Source organism: Semicossyphus pulcher, unplaced genomic scaffold, assembly GCF_022749685.1.
Source record: "Semicossyphus pulcher isolate SPU_LCO1_2020_fin unplaced genomic scaffold, fSemPul1.0.p SCAF_18, whole genome shotgun sequence".
Classification (NCBI taxonomy): domain Eukaryota; kingdom Metazoa; phylum Chordata; class Actinopteri; order Labriformes; family Labridae; genus Semicossyphus; species Semicossyphus pulcher.
The window spans coordinates 20,204,508-20,225,089 of NW_027211691.1; the positions used below are offsets into that span (position 1 = coordinate 20,204,508).

Sequence of the window (20,582 nt, forward strand, 5' to 3'; positions counted from 1 at the left end):
ACTCCATCTCAAACTACACAATTAGACAAGACACATCTCAAAATAGAAGATGTGTCTTAAATTTGTTTTAATTTCTTAGATTTTCAGATTTTTAATTTCAGATTTGAGGTTAAAATGTTCGTGAGAAGAAGAACGGATCATGCAGTTATCTGATCTTTCAAATGTGCAAATGTTGTCTGACTGAGTGTAATCGTACAATAAATCATCTGAGCAAAACGTTTTTTGTTTGCTTTGTCTGGTTTGATTTAAGAGAGAAAACAAGCAAAGAATGATGTGTTTGTGTTCCTGTAGTGACTCAAAACAAAAATAGAGCCTCTGTTCACTGCGGGGGAGCTGCGGTTTCTGAAAATGTACATGCAACAAGATATGAAAATAAGTCTTTGTTGTTTGTTATGTAATTTAAAATAGGTTAATTCCGACCTATCTTAAGTGTAGACTGTTAAAATACGTAGCCAATACGTTGCGGTCCAACAATGACTAGGTCATGTTGTCATAACAACCGTAAGCAACAGCAGCCCAGCTTTGCACGCCCCGCCCCCTCCCCCTTCCCCTCCGAACAGGTTCAGTGTCAGAAAGAGAGAAAGGGAGAAAGCATGCGATGGAATGCGTGAGAAACTGACGATGTGGATGAGGTAAAATAGAGTACAGGCACCTCTGAAAAGTTTGAGAGGAAAGCTTGACGTTGTTATTTTCTGGCTAGACTAGCTAAAGTTAGCTATCATTAAGTAAAACAACATGGCCCACAATGAATGTTGAAGGTCGGGGGGGATTCATATTTAAATGTAACAACCTGGGACGCTGGTTTAGCTCAGTTGGCAGAGCAGGCGCCCCATTTACAAAGGCTACAGTCCTCGTCGCACTGATCGCAGGTTCGACTCCCGATCTACCGATCCATTTGGTGCATGTCACCCCCCACTCTCTACTCCCTACCTTTCCTGTCGCACTTCATCTGTCCTATGTAATAAAGGCAAAAATGCAGAAAAACAATAAAACAAACAATTTGGGTGAGCTAAAGAACAGGGGTCCGTTTCAGAAAGCGGGTTTAATGAAAACCCTGAGTTTGTTAACCCTGAAATGAGGGAAACCTCGGGTTTGCCGTTTCAGAAAGAGAGGTAACTTTAACTCTGAGTTGGTTACTATGGTAACTGAGTCTGTGAACCTAACCTGGTCGCGAGCAGGTTTTCTTCAGGAAACTCAGAGTTTCCCTCCGTCTCCTCCCTCTAGAATATAAAACCCTCATTCGACTTCCTCATTCATTCAGCCTGTCTCAAGCATGTGTTTGAGCGGTTACCGAATTAAAAGAAGAAACGTTGCGTCTCTGTGCTGCTCCGACCGCTTTGCAAAAGTCTTTTATAATTATGATAAAAAAAATCAAAAGACAAATCTGTGTCAAAGTCATCATTTTTAGATTTTCCACCACCACTGCCGAGAGCACTCAAATAAGACGGCTGTTAGTTATTGGATTTTTTTTTTAAACTAACAAATTCAGTTTAATCAACATGAATTATAATGTATGTGAAGTCAGCATCATGTTAGGGATAAAGCTAATGCACACAACAGCCACTGAATGATATTTCATTAGTTTAATATTTAAAATATGATTGAAGTGCTTCCATGTATGTTTTTTTCTCCCGCTAGATTGCTCCTAATTTAATATAAATTTTAGCTTCCGGTTGTGATTAAGTATTAAATAGATAGACCAGTTCAAACTTTATGCAAATTTACTCTGGCAGCAGTTTCTTCCCACGCCGCTTCTCTCTCTTGTTACTTTATTTTTCTAAAAACATGCTCGTATTCGCTGAACGTCCGCGTTAGGATTTCGAGCTCCACTGGTGTGACGTAGGAGGACCTCTTTTTGTGTACCGTTGCCATGGTGAATCGTGGTGTCGGGGCTCAGAGTTTGTTGAACCTTCTTTGTGAAACGGACCCCGGATCACACACTTAACATGAAACTACTTGTGAACCTAAGTTAACCTTGCATTGGTAGTCCACTTCCTGTGACCTGGCGGCAGTCTTTAAAATGGTTTAAAAAATGTTTTTTAAATTGTGTTGTGCACTTGTCTTTAGATTCTAAAGTGCAATAATGATTGTCTTACTTTGATGTTATTTGTTAGGGCTACAAACATAATAAAAGTCAAACACAAAACTAATGTTTGTTGGCCAGAAATGTGAGAGTTGTTTTTGTATTTTTCAGTCACTTTTACTCTGCATGCTCGTCCTTCCTCTGTCCTGTGATGTAATCAGGTCACCAATATCGTGAGTGAAACCAATCCAGCTCTGTGACATCACGTCCACGTTCAATGATTAACCTATAATAAGATGAGGACAGTGATATGTCTTTTATTGTTTTGGCTCTTTCAGCTTTATTAGGGCGTCCTTCCAGTGGATCAAATGGTCTCTGTATCTTTAACTGGTTAGATAGATGATGTTTATTTTATAGAGGTGTATTGGCTATAAATCATATGATATAAAATGTTAATCTTATCCAGGGTTTGGACTGTTGCACCCCACGGCTGCCTGCCAGCGACAGCACTCCTACATGAAAAGCTCTGTGAGAAGAAAACTTCTAATTCTACAGAAGGAGCTTTAAGATGGTGTCTATAAAGGCCGTAGCCATCGGCTGTACTGTGGCTGTGGTGGTTGTTGTGGTTATTGTTGTTCCCTCTGTGCTGCTGACCGCTCAAAAACCCGAGTTCGTGGAGACGTTCATGGAGAAGTGTTTGGAGTTTCCAGAGGAAAAACAAATGTAAGTGTCTTTGCATTTTTAGTTCGAGGAATCGATCAGGAATGTGAGGACAAATAATTTTTGCCATAACATGAAAACAAAATGATTTAATATTCATTATGGGTAACAGTGGTCCGATGAACATTTTCTAATCTGCCAAGTCCTGACATGTTTTTTTCAGCTGTGAAAGTAAATGGGCTGCCTTTGAACAAGCTTATGTAGGGAAGAACCACTGTAATGTTTCTGAGGGAAACTACAATCAACTCTTTTCTGAGACCCCCTACGATCATCCATGCAACAAAGTAAACATCCATAATCACACTGTCTGTGAAACAGCCTCATGCACATTCATCAAAGCACGTTGTAATTTGTATATTTAACCTCGTCATGTCAACTCTTTTTGGGGTTAGACGATGTTCTGGAGCAAAGCACATGATCTGGTCCATGAGTTCACTGAGAAGACACGTTGTTTGTTCACCTTGGAGGACACTTTGTTGGGACATGTGCTGAATGGACTGAGCTGGTGTGGGAAGACGGGCAGCAGTGGTGAGATTCATCAGTCACGGCGCAGCACATAGCCTTAAAAAATGGAAACATATTGGGGTAGTTAGCTCATCAAACTGCACCCAATAAATACAGACAAAATACATCAACAAATACAAGCATGTGTAGTGTGTGACGAACCAGGAATAAACATTCACTTTTGGCTCCAACACACTGTTTGTTTTGAAAACAACAGAAGCATATAAAGTCTCTTACAGCCTTTCTTCAAGAAATAAACTGTCAAAAATGATATTACATGTATGTATGTAGGCCTAAATGAAACGCATATTTACCTGACAACAACCGAAATATACTCGGTTGCTCATAGCGTTTCCTGTAATGCTCCGGAAATTGCTAAAACCCAGACTGAAGTAAGTGTTATTAAGCTACACCAAGGAGCTCCATGGTAGCTTCATCGTTAATCTCCGTGGTGTAGCTTAAATTCTGGAGCTTATTATAACAAGAAGGGTTTGATATTGAATTCGGAGACTCTCCTAATCACACCACGAAGATAAAAAAAACGCTTTTACCGAGCAAAAACGAACTTATTTTCATGTATTTCAGCGGAGCTAATTACAAAAAAGACACAGCAGGCTGGCAAGTCGGCAGGGGCTCCAGCAGAGGGCGCTCATGTTACACACACAATAACTAGGGAAAATAATAGGAACACATTAGACACAGTATTGACACATTTAAAATAACAAACTACCTGCAAATAGTCGCAAATTACGACGGGGATCATTAACGCTGCTACATATGCTTCAGAGACAGAGAGTCATTTGTGATAGGCTGTCCAACACAATTTAAAAACAACTCTGTGTGAAGTGTGTAAGCTATCACAGAAGTAGACTGAAGCTTCAGTAGTGAAAAAGTAACATTTAAATATGTTTGTGTTATTCTAGACACATTCACTGAGCATTGTGAGGACTGCAAGCCCAACCCTGTTAGTTCATTCTGGAAAATAGCCTCTACCAGGGTAAGTACCCAGCAGGACATCACTAGTATTACCAGTTAATAGAGAACAGACAGAGGTCACTTGGTCACTTTACCATCCTATTCTTCTGTCTGTAGTTTGCACAACATGCCTGTGGTGAAGCGTCAGTAATGCTTGATGGTGAGAGAAAAGAACCATACGATGCTAACAGGTAAGCAGCACACGTGCAATTTCAATGATGATGTCATGAACCGCAGACCAAGAATGAAAGGCTCAATTGCAAACTCAGACCAGTGGAGAGATTTCAGAGATTTAATGCCGGGAAAGGTTCGGTACACAAAATAGGCAGTCAAAATCAAGCTGAGGTATCCAAAAGACGTGAGGCAAAAGGCAAAACAGGGTCAGAATCAGAGGTCGTACATGAGAGCTAGGAACAAAAATGCTGGAACGCGACACAAGGGTACAAACGAACTGGCAACGAGACAGGGGAAGACAGGGGGTAATATACATGAGGTAATGAGGGTGATGAGACACAGCTGGGGAGAGCACAATCAGGAGCAGGTGAGCACACGACGGGGGAGGGGCAGGACACAGACCTGAAACAGAGACAGGGGTGAGTGATTTAAAAAAAAACAGGAAGTACCAGACAAGACACATGAGGAAAAAATTAAAGAAAATTTAACCTAACGGGCAGGCATGACAGATGACAGAAATAACTTTTTTAGTGTTGCTTTGCTTAACATGCACAAAATATTTTGCACAGAAAATTTTAAAATATTTTATATACTGTATATGTTTTTTTATGTCTAAAGATCCACAGCTCTTCACTTGAACATGTAATCGCTGCTTCATGTAAGCGCCCTGATTTGATGTATTCATCTAAACTGTTGCTCTTTTGTTGTTGCTGTTAGTTTCTTTGGAGGTGTTGAGGTTCCACAACTTAAACCACCAAAGGTGACAAACCTCACTGTTGTTCTGGTCGCTAAGGAGAGTGGGTACGAGTTTCTTGTTATTCTCAGCCGTTTTTTGCCTTTCTGCTCTAAAAAAGTATGATTGTGGAATATCATTTTTAATTACATGTGTTAAATGTTTTTTGACAAAGCAAAAATACATACAAAGACAAAAGGGGTGGTACTGAAAACATGTTTTTTAATCCTCCCCCATTTGTTTTTTTCAGGGGAAGTTGTACCTGTGAATCTCTTGGGAGTTTAAGGAAGGACCTTCATCAAGGTATAGGTTGTACCTGCAAGGCAGTGGCGAGGTAAGCTCACAGTATATCTACTTTTTTGCTAACACAAAGAATGAGTGACACTGTTCACCTCTTGTTTTAACTTTGTTGTAGATCACATGTGGAGCAGTGCATTGAAGAAAAGACACCCTGTGGAGCCTGCTGGTGAAGGATTCTGTACTCAGTAACAAATAACACTTAGACAAGACTAAACATCCCAGCTAGCAGGGAACGTTCCCAGCATTCTAATTACGTTTGAAAGAAAACGTTTTAATCTAATATTCAAAGGACAAGACAAAGACAAGACGTTTTAACTGTAACTGTAACAAGATATTTTGAGGATGTTATTGTGGCCTGAGATGTCCGAATGCCTTTTTATAAACATACATACATAAAAAGAAAGGTAGAACATGCTCACTGCAACATTGTGAGGATCTTTTCAGGATGTTAGTACGGCCTGAACTATCAGAATGTGATTTATAAAACGTTCCTGAAATGTGGTTTGAACATTCTCACTGCAACTTTCTGAACGTGTTTTCAGAGAACGTTCTCCGACTATTAAAAGGAACATTCTGGGAACCAAATAAAAACTTCGTGCTCAAAACATTGCCAGAACGTCACACATAACGTTCTTAAAACAAAACATTTCCAGCTGGGATAACGCAGCCAAATAGAACATTTAGTCAAATGTGTTTTTATGTATTTTCAGTCCTTGCTCATTTCTTTCTTAATGTGCTATCACATCATTTTCTAATTAAGTAGCATTTGTACATATTCTTCAGTTTGCCCTAAAATGTCTAAATAATCTTTATATATACATTTAAGAATTACATTTATCATATCACTGATATAACTCTGATATAACTGATGATCTCACTTCTTATTTTGTGGCAGTTTTTGAAAAATGTTCATAAAAATTTGCTATTAAGTTGGTAGTGGTTGTTGGAAAAGAACAGCTGAGCAAAATAAGAGATCATACAGTTATCTGATGGTTTTGTGTAAATACTGACTGCCTGAGTGTAATCGTACAATAAATCATCTGACCAAATATGAAACTTTTTTTATTTGCTTTGTCTGGTTTGATATAATGCAGACAGATAGAACAAGTACACCACTGAGAACAAAAGAAAGAACGAATGTAAAATGTTTTTAAATAAAATGTTAAAATATGAGTTTGTGCACTTGTCTTTGGATTCCTAAGTGTGATAATGATTATTCTCTAACAATTTACCATCTTGTTCTTCTGTCTGTAGTTTACACAACATGCCTGTGGTGAAGCGTCAGTAATGCTTGATGGTGAGAGAAAAGAACCATACGATGCTTACAGGTAAGCAGCACTACACATGCCATGTTGGCAGTTTTTATGAACTCTTCATTGATGAAAAACATTTTTTAACGTTGCTTTGCTTTAAATACACAAAATGTTTTATATGCACAGAACATTTGAATATGACAGTTGGGATGTCAGCAAGTGTGAGCCACAGACTTAAGGCTTTAATCTGTTTTGTCTAAAGTTTCTCAGTCTTTCACTTGAACATTTAAACGCTGCTTCATGTTAGAGCCCTGATTTGATGTTTACCTCTAAACTGTTGCTCTTTTGTTGTTGCTGTTAGTTTCTTTGGAGGTGTTGAGGTTCCAAATCTTCAACCATCAATGGTGACACGCCTCACTGTTGTTCTGGTCACTAAGGAGAGTTGGTACGAGTTCATTGTTATTTTCAGCTTTTTTTTGCCTTTCTGCTTTAAAAAAAATCGAAGTATAGATTGTACCTGCAGGGCAGTGGCGAGGTAAGTTCACAGCACATCTACTTTTTTGCTAACACAAAGAATGAGTAATACTGTACACCTCTTGTTCATTAACTTTGTATTGTAGATCACGTGTGGAGCAGTGCATTAAAGATTGAATTGAACCGGTAACCTTCTAGCTGTGAGGCAACAGCGCTAACCACTGCACCACCGTGCACCCCGTGACTAAACATAAAGTAGCTAAATACAACATTTAATCAAATACATTTTTTATTTTCAGTCTGTGCTTATTTCTTAATGTGCTATCACATAATTTTCAAATTATGTAGCGTTCGTGCCTATTCTTCAGTTTGACCTAAAATGTCTAAAGAATCTTGATATATACTGTACATTTAAGAAATACATTTATCATATGAGTACCTTTTCTATGTTTCTCTTTTTGTTAAACAAAAAAAAGATCAGTCCTGCTATGTTACTATGTACAACTGATGATCGCAGTTTAAATAAAATTCAAATAATAATATTCTTAACATACCCAAAATTGAGGTCACATAAACAATAATACATTGAAATACTAATTTTGCTCGACTTTGGTCTGAACATGGCTAAAAGAAACATAATTATTACTATGATAATAATAATATGACATTGACATTAATGTCATGAATTGTTTGATGAAGAGGGAATGTTGAATAATAGTGACCCAAGATTTGAACCCTGAGGGACTCCGCGTTGTTGAGTAATACAACAATTAAAAAAAAAATGCACTCTCTGATTTTATTTTTTTCACCAACAGGACATTTGGGAAGTTTGAGATACCGGAACTTAAACATCCTAAAGTGAAGAACCTGAATGTAATTCTGGTCACTGAATACAGCTCTGTGTAAGATTTTGATTTTGTTGTTTTAAATCACCTCATTTCGTTTCTTTTAATTATACATTTTGTACTCACCAACTGATTTTTCTGTGCATGTTATGTGTCACATGTTTCCCTGTTCAGTGAATATTGTGATAAAACAAGTAGTGAATGGACAACTTTTCACACAGTGGTTTTACTTTTGCACAAAACAGGAAGACAAACTGAGCAAATTAAAACTAAAGGCTTTTTTTCATGTGTCTCTCTGACATAGGTCAAATTGTTCCTCTGAGAATATAAAGGACATACGCAAGAAACTGGATCCAAAGGTAGAATATACTTGCAGTGAACTACCCGAGTAAGTACACCAAGCTGTGTGTGAGATATAAAAATATAAAAATCAACATGTTTTCTATTTTTTGTGGCACAGTACATTATCTAACCTGATATTTTCTCTCTCATTGTAGATCTAAGATCATGGACTATATGTGTAATACAAAAACTGACTGTGGGGCCTGCTTTGTCGAGATGATAGTATGTATAATAATGATAAACCTAATAATAATCATAATTATAATAATATTAATTCAGATAATCATCAACGACCTAATTCAATGGTTTAAGGATAGAGGAGATACGCTGCACATATACTAGAGCCACATGACACACAGTTTTGACTTACTGGTGTGATTAGCAACAAATAATTCTGTTAAATGTGATAAATATTTTGTGAAATGATCTTCAGGTAACACTTTGGTTGAGCTAAGTACAGTCAAGCAGTTTACTTTGCATGCATGTCCATCCTCTGTCCTGTTCTAAGATAATGATTAACCTACAATGAGATAAGGACAGTGTTATCTCTTTTGTTGTTTTGGCTCTGACTACAAAGTCTTTATTGAGTGTCTCTGCCAAGTGTTTCAATTTTTCTTTGACGCGATTGTGAATTAAAAATGTAACTGAATCAAACATTCGATAGCTATTATTTGCCGTCATGTTAACAACACAGAGATCATTGTATGTAACACTTTTTGTTTTGTATCTTTGCATTAATAGATGCAAAGAAAATGTTCAAATTAAACTTTGTCACTTATGTCACTGCAGCTGTGCTTTCAAATATTTATAGTTTTCTTTGAATTCTTTTTGACACAACCACAGCATACTTTCTGCACAAGCTAACACAAAATGTCACAAAATGTCTTATCTATTATATGAGTGAAGCGAGGGGACACAGGAACAAAAAGTAAAGTGACAACAAAGAGCGGTGTGAACTTTCAGTGTGAGATTGTGGCAGGAAGTAGGAGCCTCAGCAGAACTTTACCTCCTCTTTCCTTTCTAGTGACCTGCTGCTGTTTCACACGTACCGTAAACACATATTAGCAGCTCTGTGAGGCCAAAACTTCATCGGAGCTTCATCTTACAGGAGCTTGAAGATGGTGTCTAAAAAGGCCGTAGCCATCGGTGGTGCTGTCACTGTTGGAGTGGTCATGGTTGCCGTTGTTGTCGTTCCTTTGGTACTGCTGACTCCTCGAACAGCCCAGTTCAGGGCAACTTTCATGAAGAGATGTGAGGCGTATGGAGAGACAAGCCACATGTAAGTCTCTTTATATTTCTAATTTAAAGTTGTTGCCATTTGAATAAACGTCAGGATTGTGAAAAAAACCCCATTCATTTTTTAATAACAAGAAGAAAAACATTATTCTATTCATTATGTGCAAATGGTCTATAATTTCTTTTATATCCTAAGTACTGACATTTATTTTTCAGCTGTGAAAAAACATTGGCTACCTTTCAACAAGCTTATGTAGGGAAGAAACATTGTGACTTTTCTGAGGGAAACTATGATCAACTCTTTGCTGAGACCCCCTTCAAGCATCCGTGTGGCAAAGTAAACATCCACGATCACACAACTGTCTAACAAACATATGCTCATTAATCAAAGCAGATTATAATTTGTATATTTAACCTCGTCAAGACAACTCTTTTTGTGTTAGACGATGTTCTGGAGCAAAACAAAGGATTTGGTCCATGAGTTCACTAAGAAGAGAGATTGTTTTGTCACCTTGGAGGACACTTTGTTGGGATCTGTGCTGGATGGACTGGAATGGTGTGGGAAGGAGGGCAACAGGGGTAAGACTCATAAGTCACAGTGCATCACATAGCCTTAAAATGGAAAAAGATTGGTGTAGCAGGCTACATGTGATCAACTAGCATGCATGAAATGCAGACAAAATACAAAATGCTAACTTTTGCTGTTTTCTACTTCAGCTTTAAACTATAACATGTTCTTTGTCTGCTTCTGAGAAAAAAAGTTGTGATATCCATCACAATATGAGGAACTTCATGTGAAGCCTAAAGTCTGTACACGATCACACAGAAGTCGACTGAAGCTTCAATAGTGAAAAGGTAACATTTACAAATATGTCCTGTGTGTCTTTGTATGTGTCATTGCAGAAACATATACTCAACAGTGCCAAAAATGCCAGCCCAACCCTGTCAGTTCATTCTGGAAAACCGCCTCTACAAGGGTAAGCATTCAGTCATTGACATAATGATGGACCAACGTTAAAGACAGACAGATGTCTTTCGGCCTGGTTCATCATCATTTGTTCTCCAGGGAGCAACATTGCACATATATTTCAAAGGAGAGACATGAGTCATGTACCATAGAAAGTACAAATAATGTTGCCCTTTTAGTCTTGCACTAAAGCTGTGTGTAATAAAAATTGTTAATTTCTCTAACACTTTACCATCTTGTTCTTCTGTCTGTAGTTTACACAACATGCCTGTGATGAAGCGTCAGTAATGCTTGATGGTGAGAGAAAAGAACCATACAACTCTAACAGGTAAGCAGCACTACACATGCCATGTTGGCAGTTTTTACGAACTCTTCATTGATGAAAAACATTTTTTAACGTTGCTTTGCTTTAAATACACAAAATGTTTTATATGCACAGAACATTTGAATATGACAGTTGGGATGTCAGCAAGTGTGAGCCACAGACTTAAGTCTTTAATCTGTTTTGTCTAAAGTTTCTCAGTCCTTCACTTCAACATTTAAACGCTGCTTCATGTTAGAGCCCTGATTTGATGTTTACCTCTAAACTGTTGCTCTTTTGTTGTTGCTGTTAGTTTCTTTGGAGGTGTTGAGGTTCCAAATCTTCAACCATACAAGGTGACACGCCTCGCTGTTGTTCTGGTCACTAAGGAGAGTTGGTACGAGTTCATTGTTATTTTCAGCTTTTTTTTGCCTTTCTGCTTTAAAAAAAAGTATGATTTTGTAAAAACGTCATGCGTTGAATATTGTGTGTTACTGCTGTGGTTGTTTGACAATAGGGTTGGGAATGACAACTATTGGAAGTGAGCCGGATCTTATGTTCTTTGGTCAGACACGCAAACGTGCCTGCACTATATTCTCCCGTGTCGACTGATGCATATTTAAAATTCTGCAATTTTAACATTTAAAAGGAAACAGCAGGATAATGTAGGAACAATTAATCGTCATTGATTTGACAATCAATTATGATACAACTCTGTATGACTACAGAGATGTCAACAAAAAAAACAACGAACTTGGCGGAGAGTTAAAATGTTCCTCACCATTGGCACTATGTTGTGGTGACATGATTCTGCTGCACGTGACCTAGTGTAGTGGAGTTGTAGTTGAAAATAGCTGCCTGCGGTAATTCGGCATAAAGGGGAGCTGATCTGGGGCAGGCATTGAAATTTGAGCACAACTATAAAAAGAACGGCTCGGTTCCTGTCGTTCACACCAAAGAGCCATACAAAAAAAACGCAAACAACACTATTCGACAGAGCAAAATGCATACAAAGAAAAACTGGCCAGTACTGAAAATAGAGCAACTGTTTTTTTATATCCGCATATCTTTTTTTCAGGGGACGTACCTGTGAATCTCTTGGGAGTTTAAGGAACAACCTGCATCGAAGTATAGATTGTACCTGCAGGGCAGTGGCGAGGTAAGTTCACAGCACATCTACTTTTTTGCTAACACAAAGAATGAGTAATACTGTACACCTCTTGTTCATTAACTTTGTATTGTAGATCACATGTGGAGCAGTGCATTAAAGATTACACACCCTGTGGAGCCTGCTGGTGAAGGATTCTGTACTCAGTACAATCCAGGAATTGAACCGGTAACCTTCTAGCTGTGAGGCAACAGCGCTAACCACTGCACCACCGTGCACCCCGTGACTAAACATAAAGTAGCTAAATACAACATTTAATCAAATACATTTTTTATTTTCAGTCTGTGCTTATTTCTTAATGTGCTATCACATAATTTTCAAATTACGTAGCGTTCGTGCCTATTCTTCAGTTTGACCTAAAATGTCTAAAGAATCTTGATATATACTGTACATTTAAGAAATACATTTATCATATGAGTACCTTTTCTATGTTTCTCTTTTTGTTAAACAAAAAAAAGATCAGTCCTGCTATGTTACTATGTTCAACTGATGATCACAGTTAAATAAAATTCAAATAAAAGTTTGTTAGTTCATAGTGATTGTTGGAAATGAACAGGTTTGAACAGGTGAGCAAAATAACAGATCATGCAGTTATCTGACAGTTTTGAAATGTGTAAATATTGACTGACTGTGTTATGGCACAATAGATAATAAGAGCAAAAATTAAACTTTCCTTATTTGCTTTGTCTGGTTTGATTTAAGAATGAAAACAAGGAAGGATGTGGGTTTTTTATCATAAGGTCAGAAGAAAGTGAATGCAGACAGAAAACCACTACACCACTGAACAGAAAAGAAGGAAGTCTTTCACTACTTGAGTTGATAATGATTGTCTGTGTGCTGGTACCTGGGCATGAGCAGTCTTTTTGGCATGACACCGCCATCTACTGGAAAGTGCCGGGACTTCCCTGTGTGTGGATTTTTTTGTCTGATACACAAGGCACGGAACAACAGTCTCAAAAGGATTCACATGGATAGGTTGAGATTTACAAGTTCCATTTTAAAATGCTAAAATGCTAAGTTGAAGTACAAATGGTGATATGTACGTGATAAATTAGAGGCACAGATACAGATTTACAGACACAAATTAATGTTGTACAAGACACGTGCCATGTGGCACTTTGAGTGAAGCAGTGCGGTAGGACAGTCACAAAAGAATCTGCACAAATAGAGATTCGCAAATATATTTCCATCTAAAAATCCTTTTAGAGTTGTGATAAGTAAACCATTGTCTGGGATGTATCTGGCTCTAGAGAATATCATATATTCAGTCTTGTTTGCAAACATAGCATGTTGTAATTGATCAAAAGCTTGCTGGAGGATTTCAATGGCTGAATGTGCAGTGTTAGCAAAGCAGTACAGAACTGTATCGTCTGCATAAAGGTGGATGTTACAATTTGTTATAGCTGATGCAATATTTAGGACATAAGGAGTTCACTCTTTTGGAAGGGAAACAGAGGTGGCAGATAACCAAAAGACGATTTCACTTCTTATTTTGTGGCAGTTTTTGAAAAATGTTCATAAAAATTTGCTATTAAGTTGATAATGGTTGTTGGAAAAGAACAGTTGGGAAAAATAAGAGATCATACAGTTATCTGATGGTTTTGTGTAAATACTGACTGACTGAGTGTAATCGTACAATAAATCATCTGAGCAAATATGAAACTTTTTTTTATTTGCTGTGTCTGGTTTGATATAATGCAGACAGATAGAACAAGTACACCACTGAGAAGAAAAGAAAGAAAGAAAGTAAAATGTTTTTAAATAAAATGTTAAAATATGAGGTTGTGCACTTGTCTTTGGATTCCTAAGTGTGATAATGGTTGTCTGTGTGAATTATCCTGATGACATAAGTTGAACAATTTAAAGTTTGTGATTAAGGCAAGTAGGGCTCAGTGAAACAAATGCTTATTTATTATTACAGTTTTTTATTTCTTCCATAGAAGCAAATGGTGCTTAGATGCATTAGCTTATCCAGAAAATGTTAATCATGCTTTAGCTTCCAGGAGCGGATATATTACAATATAATAATAACATATATTACAAACATAATAAGGTAACAACATAAAAGTCAAACAAAACACTCGTGTTTGTTGGCCATTTGCACGATGTCACCAACATCGGGGGAAATGAAATCAGCACAGCTTTAACATCATAATGATTCACCTATACTAAGGACAGTGATATGTCTTATTGTTTTGGCTCTCTGCATATTGGATTTAAAATGAAACTATTTTGTTAAAATTAAAGTTCAACTTTAAAGGACTAAAAAGGCTTTTTTTGCATGGTTTCGCCAGTGTGTATAAGATAACATTAATATCTCTGTCAACTTAATAACATAATGTAATAATGATAAAAATATATAATAAGGCAACAAAAAATGTAAATGTTGATATCACGACAAAATAAAAGTAATAACACAGTTACAAACACCAGAGTCTTCAGTCAATGGCATGTATTTTGTATTTTGTTAATTTTACTTGTTTCCTTTCCCGTTTGTTCTTAAAGTGTTGTTTTGAATATTTTCTGAGTACTTCAAATGTTGTTTGTTTGGGATGTACATTAGGTACGCAACAGCACATGTTTTATAATACTGTAAGTAGCCTCATCATGACCTTTGAACAGTTTTGTCATCTTGCATCTTTTCACTTCCTCAAATCTTTCAGACTTTCAAATGGAGTGCAGAAAGACTATTGGGAGGGACTGGCCATTAATTTTAGCTGCAATTGGTATTTTAATTGATTTATTTTTTTTCGCTTTTGTAGTCAGAGAGATATACATTCAATGTAATCCTACCAGAGAAGACTTTGAACAATATTTTATTGACAGCTGTAACAAACACGAGGGAGAAAACAACAAGTAAGAGTTTGTACTTTAAGTTTTTAATATTCTCAGTTCTTATAGTCTTTGTGAAAATGATAAGTTCTGCATATTTTGCCTGGTAACATTATGAGTAAGAACAATCTGAGTTAATGTCTACATTGATCTTCTGTGTGCTTGAATAACTTTAATTGTAACCAAAATCTTCTTGGTGTCAATAATTAGGAAATGCCAAACCACAATTATAGACCTACAAGAACAATATGCAGCAGCATCATTCAAATTTCACAAGATATGACACTTTTTTTTTATTAGACCAGACTGTCAAAAAATATTTTCAATCTTTGAAGAAGCCTACGTAGGGAAGAATGCTTGCAGCGTGCCTATGGAAGCCTACGATCCCTTATTTGCGGCAGTCCCCTTCAAACATCCATGCCACACAGTAAATATCAGTTATCAATGGGTCTTTCACATTATCTAATTAAAGCAGACTTATTTTATAATGTAAAATAATACCTTTATAATAATGTGATATCATCTGTTTTTAGACAATGCTCTGGAGCCAAACAAAGGATCTGGTCAGCAAAAAGAAAAATAAATCTTGTTTCACCCTGAGTGACACTCTGTTGGGATCTGTGCTGGACAACAAGACATGGTGTTGAAAGGAAGGCAGCAATGGTAAGACTCCTCAGATGCTGGACAATAGAAAACCTCAGCACTGAGTCCCACTTAGTTCAGTTTAGTTTTTAATTAGGGCCGGAGCACCAACGGGTGCTAGGACCATATTGGATCAGCTATGTTTATTATTCTAAGAATAAATAAGTAAATCTAAGTAATTCTCAGTAGGTTAATTTGTCTCTCAAGTTGACAAGCGATACATCTATATATCATTATAGATAATGCATTGACGTAATGATTAAATTGTGATTGACAAAATTCACTCATTAAAACAATGGTGATCAGTCCAGGTGTACCGGCCAATGACAGCTGGGATAGGCTCCAGCCCTCTGTAACCCTGAACAAGATCTGCACAGATAAGGGATCAATTGACTTCAACACAATTACACTGTTTTCATGCTCCTGCTGGCCAATAGAAATTATGCAGGTTTAAGGCAGATGTCCATACATTCAGAGTCTACTTCCGCTTCCTTTACACAGTGTATCAAATAAACATTGATTATATGCCTGATGTCATATGCACAGGGATGTTCCTTGTGATACATGGAATTGTATGTGTATTGAGAATTGTATGTGTTTTATTCGAAAAATGTTCACTAGGCAGTGCCCAGCATCCAATGTCTGTGAATTTTCTTTAGCAACTAGAATAAATGGAAAAAGTACTGAATATTATATGTTGTTTCAGAAACATTCACTGAAATGTGCACAAAGTGCAAAAATCGTGAGGGCAGCCCTGTTTACTCATTCTGGAACAAAGCCTCAGAAAAAGTAAGTGTGGAAGAGCATCGCTGCCGACCCATTAGAAGAATTAATCTAATTAATAACAGGTTATTTATGAAAAGTTAATTGTTCAAACAAAATATTTGTCATGTAATAACAAGTAAAAATCTTGCTTAATATGTAATATGTTAATTTTTTTGTCTTTCTTCTCCTCTATATTTTTCTCCCTGTGATGAAAATAATGTGTCGTTATCATCACATCTTTATGTCTTTAGTTTGCAGATTATGCTTGTCAAAATGTCACGCTATTGCTAAATGGATGCCTTAAAAATCTGTTTAATCCAGATAGGTATGTACTACCTTTCTCCTGTGTACATTTTTATGAACATTTTATAATACTGTGTTGTTGACAAGAAATTAAATGAGCGTTTCCCTTTTCCTTCTTTTATAATATTCTTAACATACCCAAAATTGAGGTCACATAAACAATAATACATTTAAATACTAATTTTGCTTGACTTTGGTCTGAACATGGCTAAAAGAAACATAATAATTACTATGATAATAATAATATGACATTGACATTAATGTCATGAATTGTTTGATCAAGAGGGAATGTTGAATAATAGTGACCCAAGATTTGAACCCTGTGGGACACCGCGTTGTTGAGTAATACAACAATTAAAAAAAAAATACACTCTCTGATTTTATTTTTTTCACCAACAGGACATTTGGGAAGTTTGAGATACCGGAACTTAAACATCCTAAAGTGAAGTACCTGAATGTAATTCTGGTCACTGAATACGGCTCTGTGTAAGATTTTGATTTTGTTGTTTTAAATCACCTCATTTCGTTTCTTTTAATTATACATTTTGTACTCACCAACTGATTTTTCTGTGCATGTTATGTGTCACATGTTTCCCTGTTCAGTGAATATTGTGTTTAAACAAGTAGTGAATGGACAAGTTTTCACACAGTGGTTTTACTTTTGCACAAAACAGGAAGACAAACTGAGCAAATTAAAACTAAAGACTTTTTTCATGTGTCTCTCTGACATAGGTCAAATTGTTCCTCTAAGAATATAAAGGACATACGCAAGAAACTGGATCCAAGGGTAGAATATACTTGCAGTGAAGTACCCAAGTAAGTACACCATGCTGTGTGTGAGATATAAAAATATAAAAATCATCATGTTTTCTATTTTTTGTGCCACAGTACATTATCTAACCTGATATTTTCTCTCTCATTATAGATCTAAGGTAGTGGAGTGTATCTCTGATACAAATACAGACTGTGGGGCCTGTTTTGTCAAGAAGACTTAATCCTAAATCAATGGTTTCAGTGTGTCATGTGCTGCACAGATAGTAGAGCCACATGACACAAAGTTTTGACTTACTGGTTTGATTAGCTTCTGCTTTTTTAAACAAATAATTCTGTTAAATGTGATAAATATTTTGTGAAGTGATCTTCAGGTAACAGTTTGGGTGAGCTAAGAACAGATCAAGCAGTTTACTTTGCATGCATGTCCATCCTCAGTCCTGTTCTTAGATAATGATTTACCTAAAATGAGATAAGGACAGTGTTATATCTCTTTTATTGTTTTGGCTCTGACTAGTCTTCATTGAGTGTCTCAGCCAAGTGTTTCAATTTTTCTTTGACACGAATGTGAATTAAAAATGTAACTGAATCAAACATTCGATAGCTATTATTTGCCGTCATGTTAATAACACAGAGATCATTGTATGTAACACTTTTTGTTTTGTATCTTTGCATTAATAGATGCAAAGAAAATGTTCAAATTAAACTTTGTCACTTATGTCACTGCAGCTGTGCTTTCAAATATTTTTAGTTTTGCTTGAATTCTTTTTGACAGAACCACAGCATACCTTCTGCACAAGCTAACATACAAATAGGAAAAACATCACTTTAGCGCTGCTTTTTAACTTTTTTCATGCATTTGTAAGTTTGCAGAATTAGCATGTGGCCATATGAACTGATTGTGTTGATAATACCTGCAAAAAGCAAATATAGATGTGTACAGGTTTGTTTGATTCATTTCTGTCAGTACTATCAACTGAATATATGAGGTCAATTATCTCTGTAAAGGTGTCTGCGAATGTAAAGGAAATCAAAAGTTAAGCTCCAATTATGGACCTGAATTCAATCGGTTAGTTGTGAGGTTTCCACTGGACTATGGTATGATTGTTGGAGAGCAATGGCAGGAATATGTCCATAAACAATATAAGGAAATAAAAAACAATCCTTTTTTATTATGAAGATCCTTGTGATCCTCCTCATGACTTGTAGTTCTCTCTTTATTACATCCATCATGTGATTGCCTTTTGTGTTGTATTTTTTAATCATAAATGTTGTGGTTCAGATTCCACCAATGTTTTATGTCTCATTTCTTTTTAAAAATGTTTCTCTTCCTGGCAGTGCTGCCTAAGGTTAGACAAAGGTGTATGCAGAAAGACAAAACCACTACACCATTGAAAAGTAAAGAAAGTGCTCATCAAAAATGCAGCTTCCAGTTTTATATTTGTAGGTGTAGACCACAAAGTGTCTCATCTATTATTTGTGATATTTGATTTGTTTGTTGAAAAATGGCCCACTGAGTTGTTAAATAACAATAACAATAACTTTATCGATCCCCAAAGGGAAATTAATTTGTCTGGCATTTCATCTCCTATTTACTAAAGAATTAAAAAGTCCGACGGCTGTGGGTACCAAAAATCTTCTATATCTCTCCGTCCTGCAGCGAAGAGAGAGGAGCCGTCCACCACCGTTGTTTCTTTGCTCCATCAAGGTGTTATGAAGTGAATGATCCGTGTTGTTTAGAATGGCCTCAACCTTCTTCAATGTGCATCTCTCCACCACATCCCCCAGTGAGTCCAACCTGGCTCCAATCAGCCAGCTTTTTTCACCAGTGTGTCCAGTTGCCTTGCATCCTTGTGTCTTATACTGCCTCCCCAGCAGACTGCAGCATAAAACACACTTGCCACCACGGACTGATAAAACATCTGCAGCATCTTACTGCAGATGTCGAGAAATCTGAATCCCTTTTTGTAGAGTGCGTCTGCGTTAAGAGACCAGTCCAACTTGTTATCCAGGTGTACACCTAGATATTTATAGGTTGGCACCACCTCGATGTCCACCCCACAAGTGTTCACTGGCTGATGAGGGGGCTTGGACCTGTGGAATCTATTATCATCTCCTTTGTCGTTGAGGTATTCAGTAGGAGGCAGTTTTTGTGACTCCAGTCACTGAAGGCTCCTGTCCATTCCTGATACACGCAACAATAGCAGTGTCATCTGAGTATTTCTGGATGTGGCTGGACTCAGAGTTGTATCTGAAGTCTGCTGTATAGAATGTGAACAGGAATGGAGCCAGGACAGACCCCTGCGGAGCCCCCGTGCTGCTCATTAATGTCCCAGAAACACATTTCCCCAACCTGACAAACTGTGGCCTTCCTGTCAGGTAATCTGTGATCCTGGAAACAGAGGAAGGATCCACTCCCATATGAGCTTGTCTTTGAGTATGAGGGGTTGGATTGTGTTGAATGTGCTTGAAAAATCAAAGAACATGATTCTCACATAAGCGCCAGATTCATCCAGATGAGATAGGGCCCGGTGAAGCCTGTAGAGGACAGCATCACTTACTCCAATGTGTTCTTTGTATGCAAGCTGCAGGGGATTGAGTTTGTCTTTGACCTCAAGCCTCAGTAGGCGTAGAATCATCCACTCAAGGGTTTTCTTGCTGTGCGAAGTAAGGGCCACCGGTCTGTAGTCATTTAGTTCAGCTGGACATTTTATTTTTGGTACCGGTACAACACAGGATGGTTTTCCACAGAGCCGGCACCCGCCCCAGCTGTAGACTCAGGTTAAAGATCCCTTCGGAGAGGTTGACACAGTTGGGCAGCACAGTCTTTAAGCAGCCTGCTTTAATTTAAGCAAGAAAGCAAGCAATTAAGTGATGTGTTTTTTCAAGAAAAGAAATACTGACAAAGGACAGGTCATTCTCAATAATTAATCAAACTTAATTATAACTTTTCATGAAGTATTGCATGAGTTTTGTTGCTACTTCTGTCACAGCCCGGCTCTTAAACTGCAACAAAATTGGAGGACACAGGGATATACTAATAAAGAAAGTAATTTATTTACAACATAAATAGTCAAAAACAAGTCAGTCATGTGGGGTGTGGATGAGTGGAAATGTGCTGCATGGATGTTGTGGTGTAAAAACAAAGGAGCAAACAAAAGAGCAACGCAGAGGTGTGTGGTGATAGGAGGTGTGCACAAGACTGGCTGCTGCAAAACAACAGTAGAGCGTACCAAGTAGAGGAGCCGTGACAC

The 20,582-nt window shown here is 37.3% G+C and overlaps 2 protein-coding genes across 2 annotated transcripts; both read left to right on the forward strand.

Moving 5' to 3' along the window:
- The first annotated feature begins 2,591 nt into the window (after positions 1-2,591).
- On the forward strand, positions 2,592-5,599 carry LOC138595596 (ADP-ribosyl cyclase/cyclic ADP-ribose hydrolase 1-like). Its single transcript, XM_069666910.1, has 8 exons — positions 2,592-2,746; positions 2,907-3,027; positions 3,136-3,271; positions 4,171-4,244; positions 4,340-4,413; positions 5,114-5,197; positions 5,386-5,463; positions 5,545-5,599. Exons 1-8 carry the CDS (start codon positions 2,592-2,594, stop codon positions 5,597-5,599), a joined length of 777 nt encoding a protein of 258 aa, XP_069523011.1.
- Positions 5,600-9,461: 3,862 nt separating this feature from the next.
- LOC138595567 (ADP-ribosyl cyclase/cyclic ADP-ribose hydrolase 1-like) lies at positions 9,462-12,146 on the forward strand. Its single transcript, XM_069666862.1, has 8 exons — positions 9,462-9,622; positions 9,796-9,916; positions 10,023-10,158; positions 10,483-10,556; positions 10,801-10,874; positions 11,161-11,244; positions 11,926-12,006; positions 12,092-12,146. Exons 1-8 carry the CDS (start codon positions 9,462-9,464, stop codon positions 12,144-12,146), a joined length of 786 nt encoding a protein of 261 aa, XP_069522963.1.
- The last annotated feature ends 8,436 nt before the right edge of the window (positions 12,147-20,582 follow it).

Excerpts from the sequence above, each read along its gene's own strand:
- LOC138595567 (XM_069666862.1), top strand. The coding sequence starts at position 9,462 with ATGGTGTCTAAAAAGGCCGTAGCCATCGGTGGTGCTGTCACTGTTGGA. Across the intron at positions 9,623-9,795 it reads TATGGAGAGACAAGCCACAT|CTGTGAAAAAACATTGGCTA; the intron begins GTAAGTCTCTTT and ends TTTATTTTTCAG. Across the intron at positions 9,917-10,022 it reads TCAAGCATCCGTGTGGCAAA|ACGATGTTCTGGAGCAAAAC; the intron begins GTAAACATCCAC and ends TTTTTGTGTTAG.
- LOC138595596 (XM_069666910.1), top strand. The coding sequence starts at position 2,592 with ATGGTGTCTATAAAGGCCGTAGCCATCGGCTGTACTGTGGCTGTGGTG. Across the intron at positions 2,747-2,906 it reads TTTCCAGAGGAAAAACAAAT|CTGTGAAAGTAAATGGGCTG; the intron begins GTAAGTGTCTTT and ends TGTTTTTTTCAG. Across the intron at positions 5,198-5,385 it reads CTGGTCGCTAAGGAGAGTGG|TTGTACCTGTGAATCTCTTG; the intron begins GTACGAGTTTCT and ends TTTCAGGGGAAG.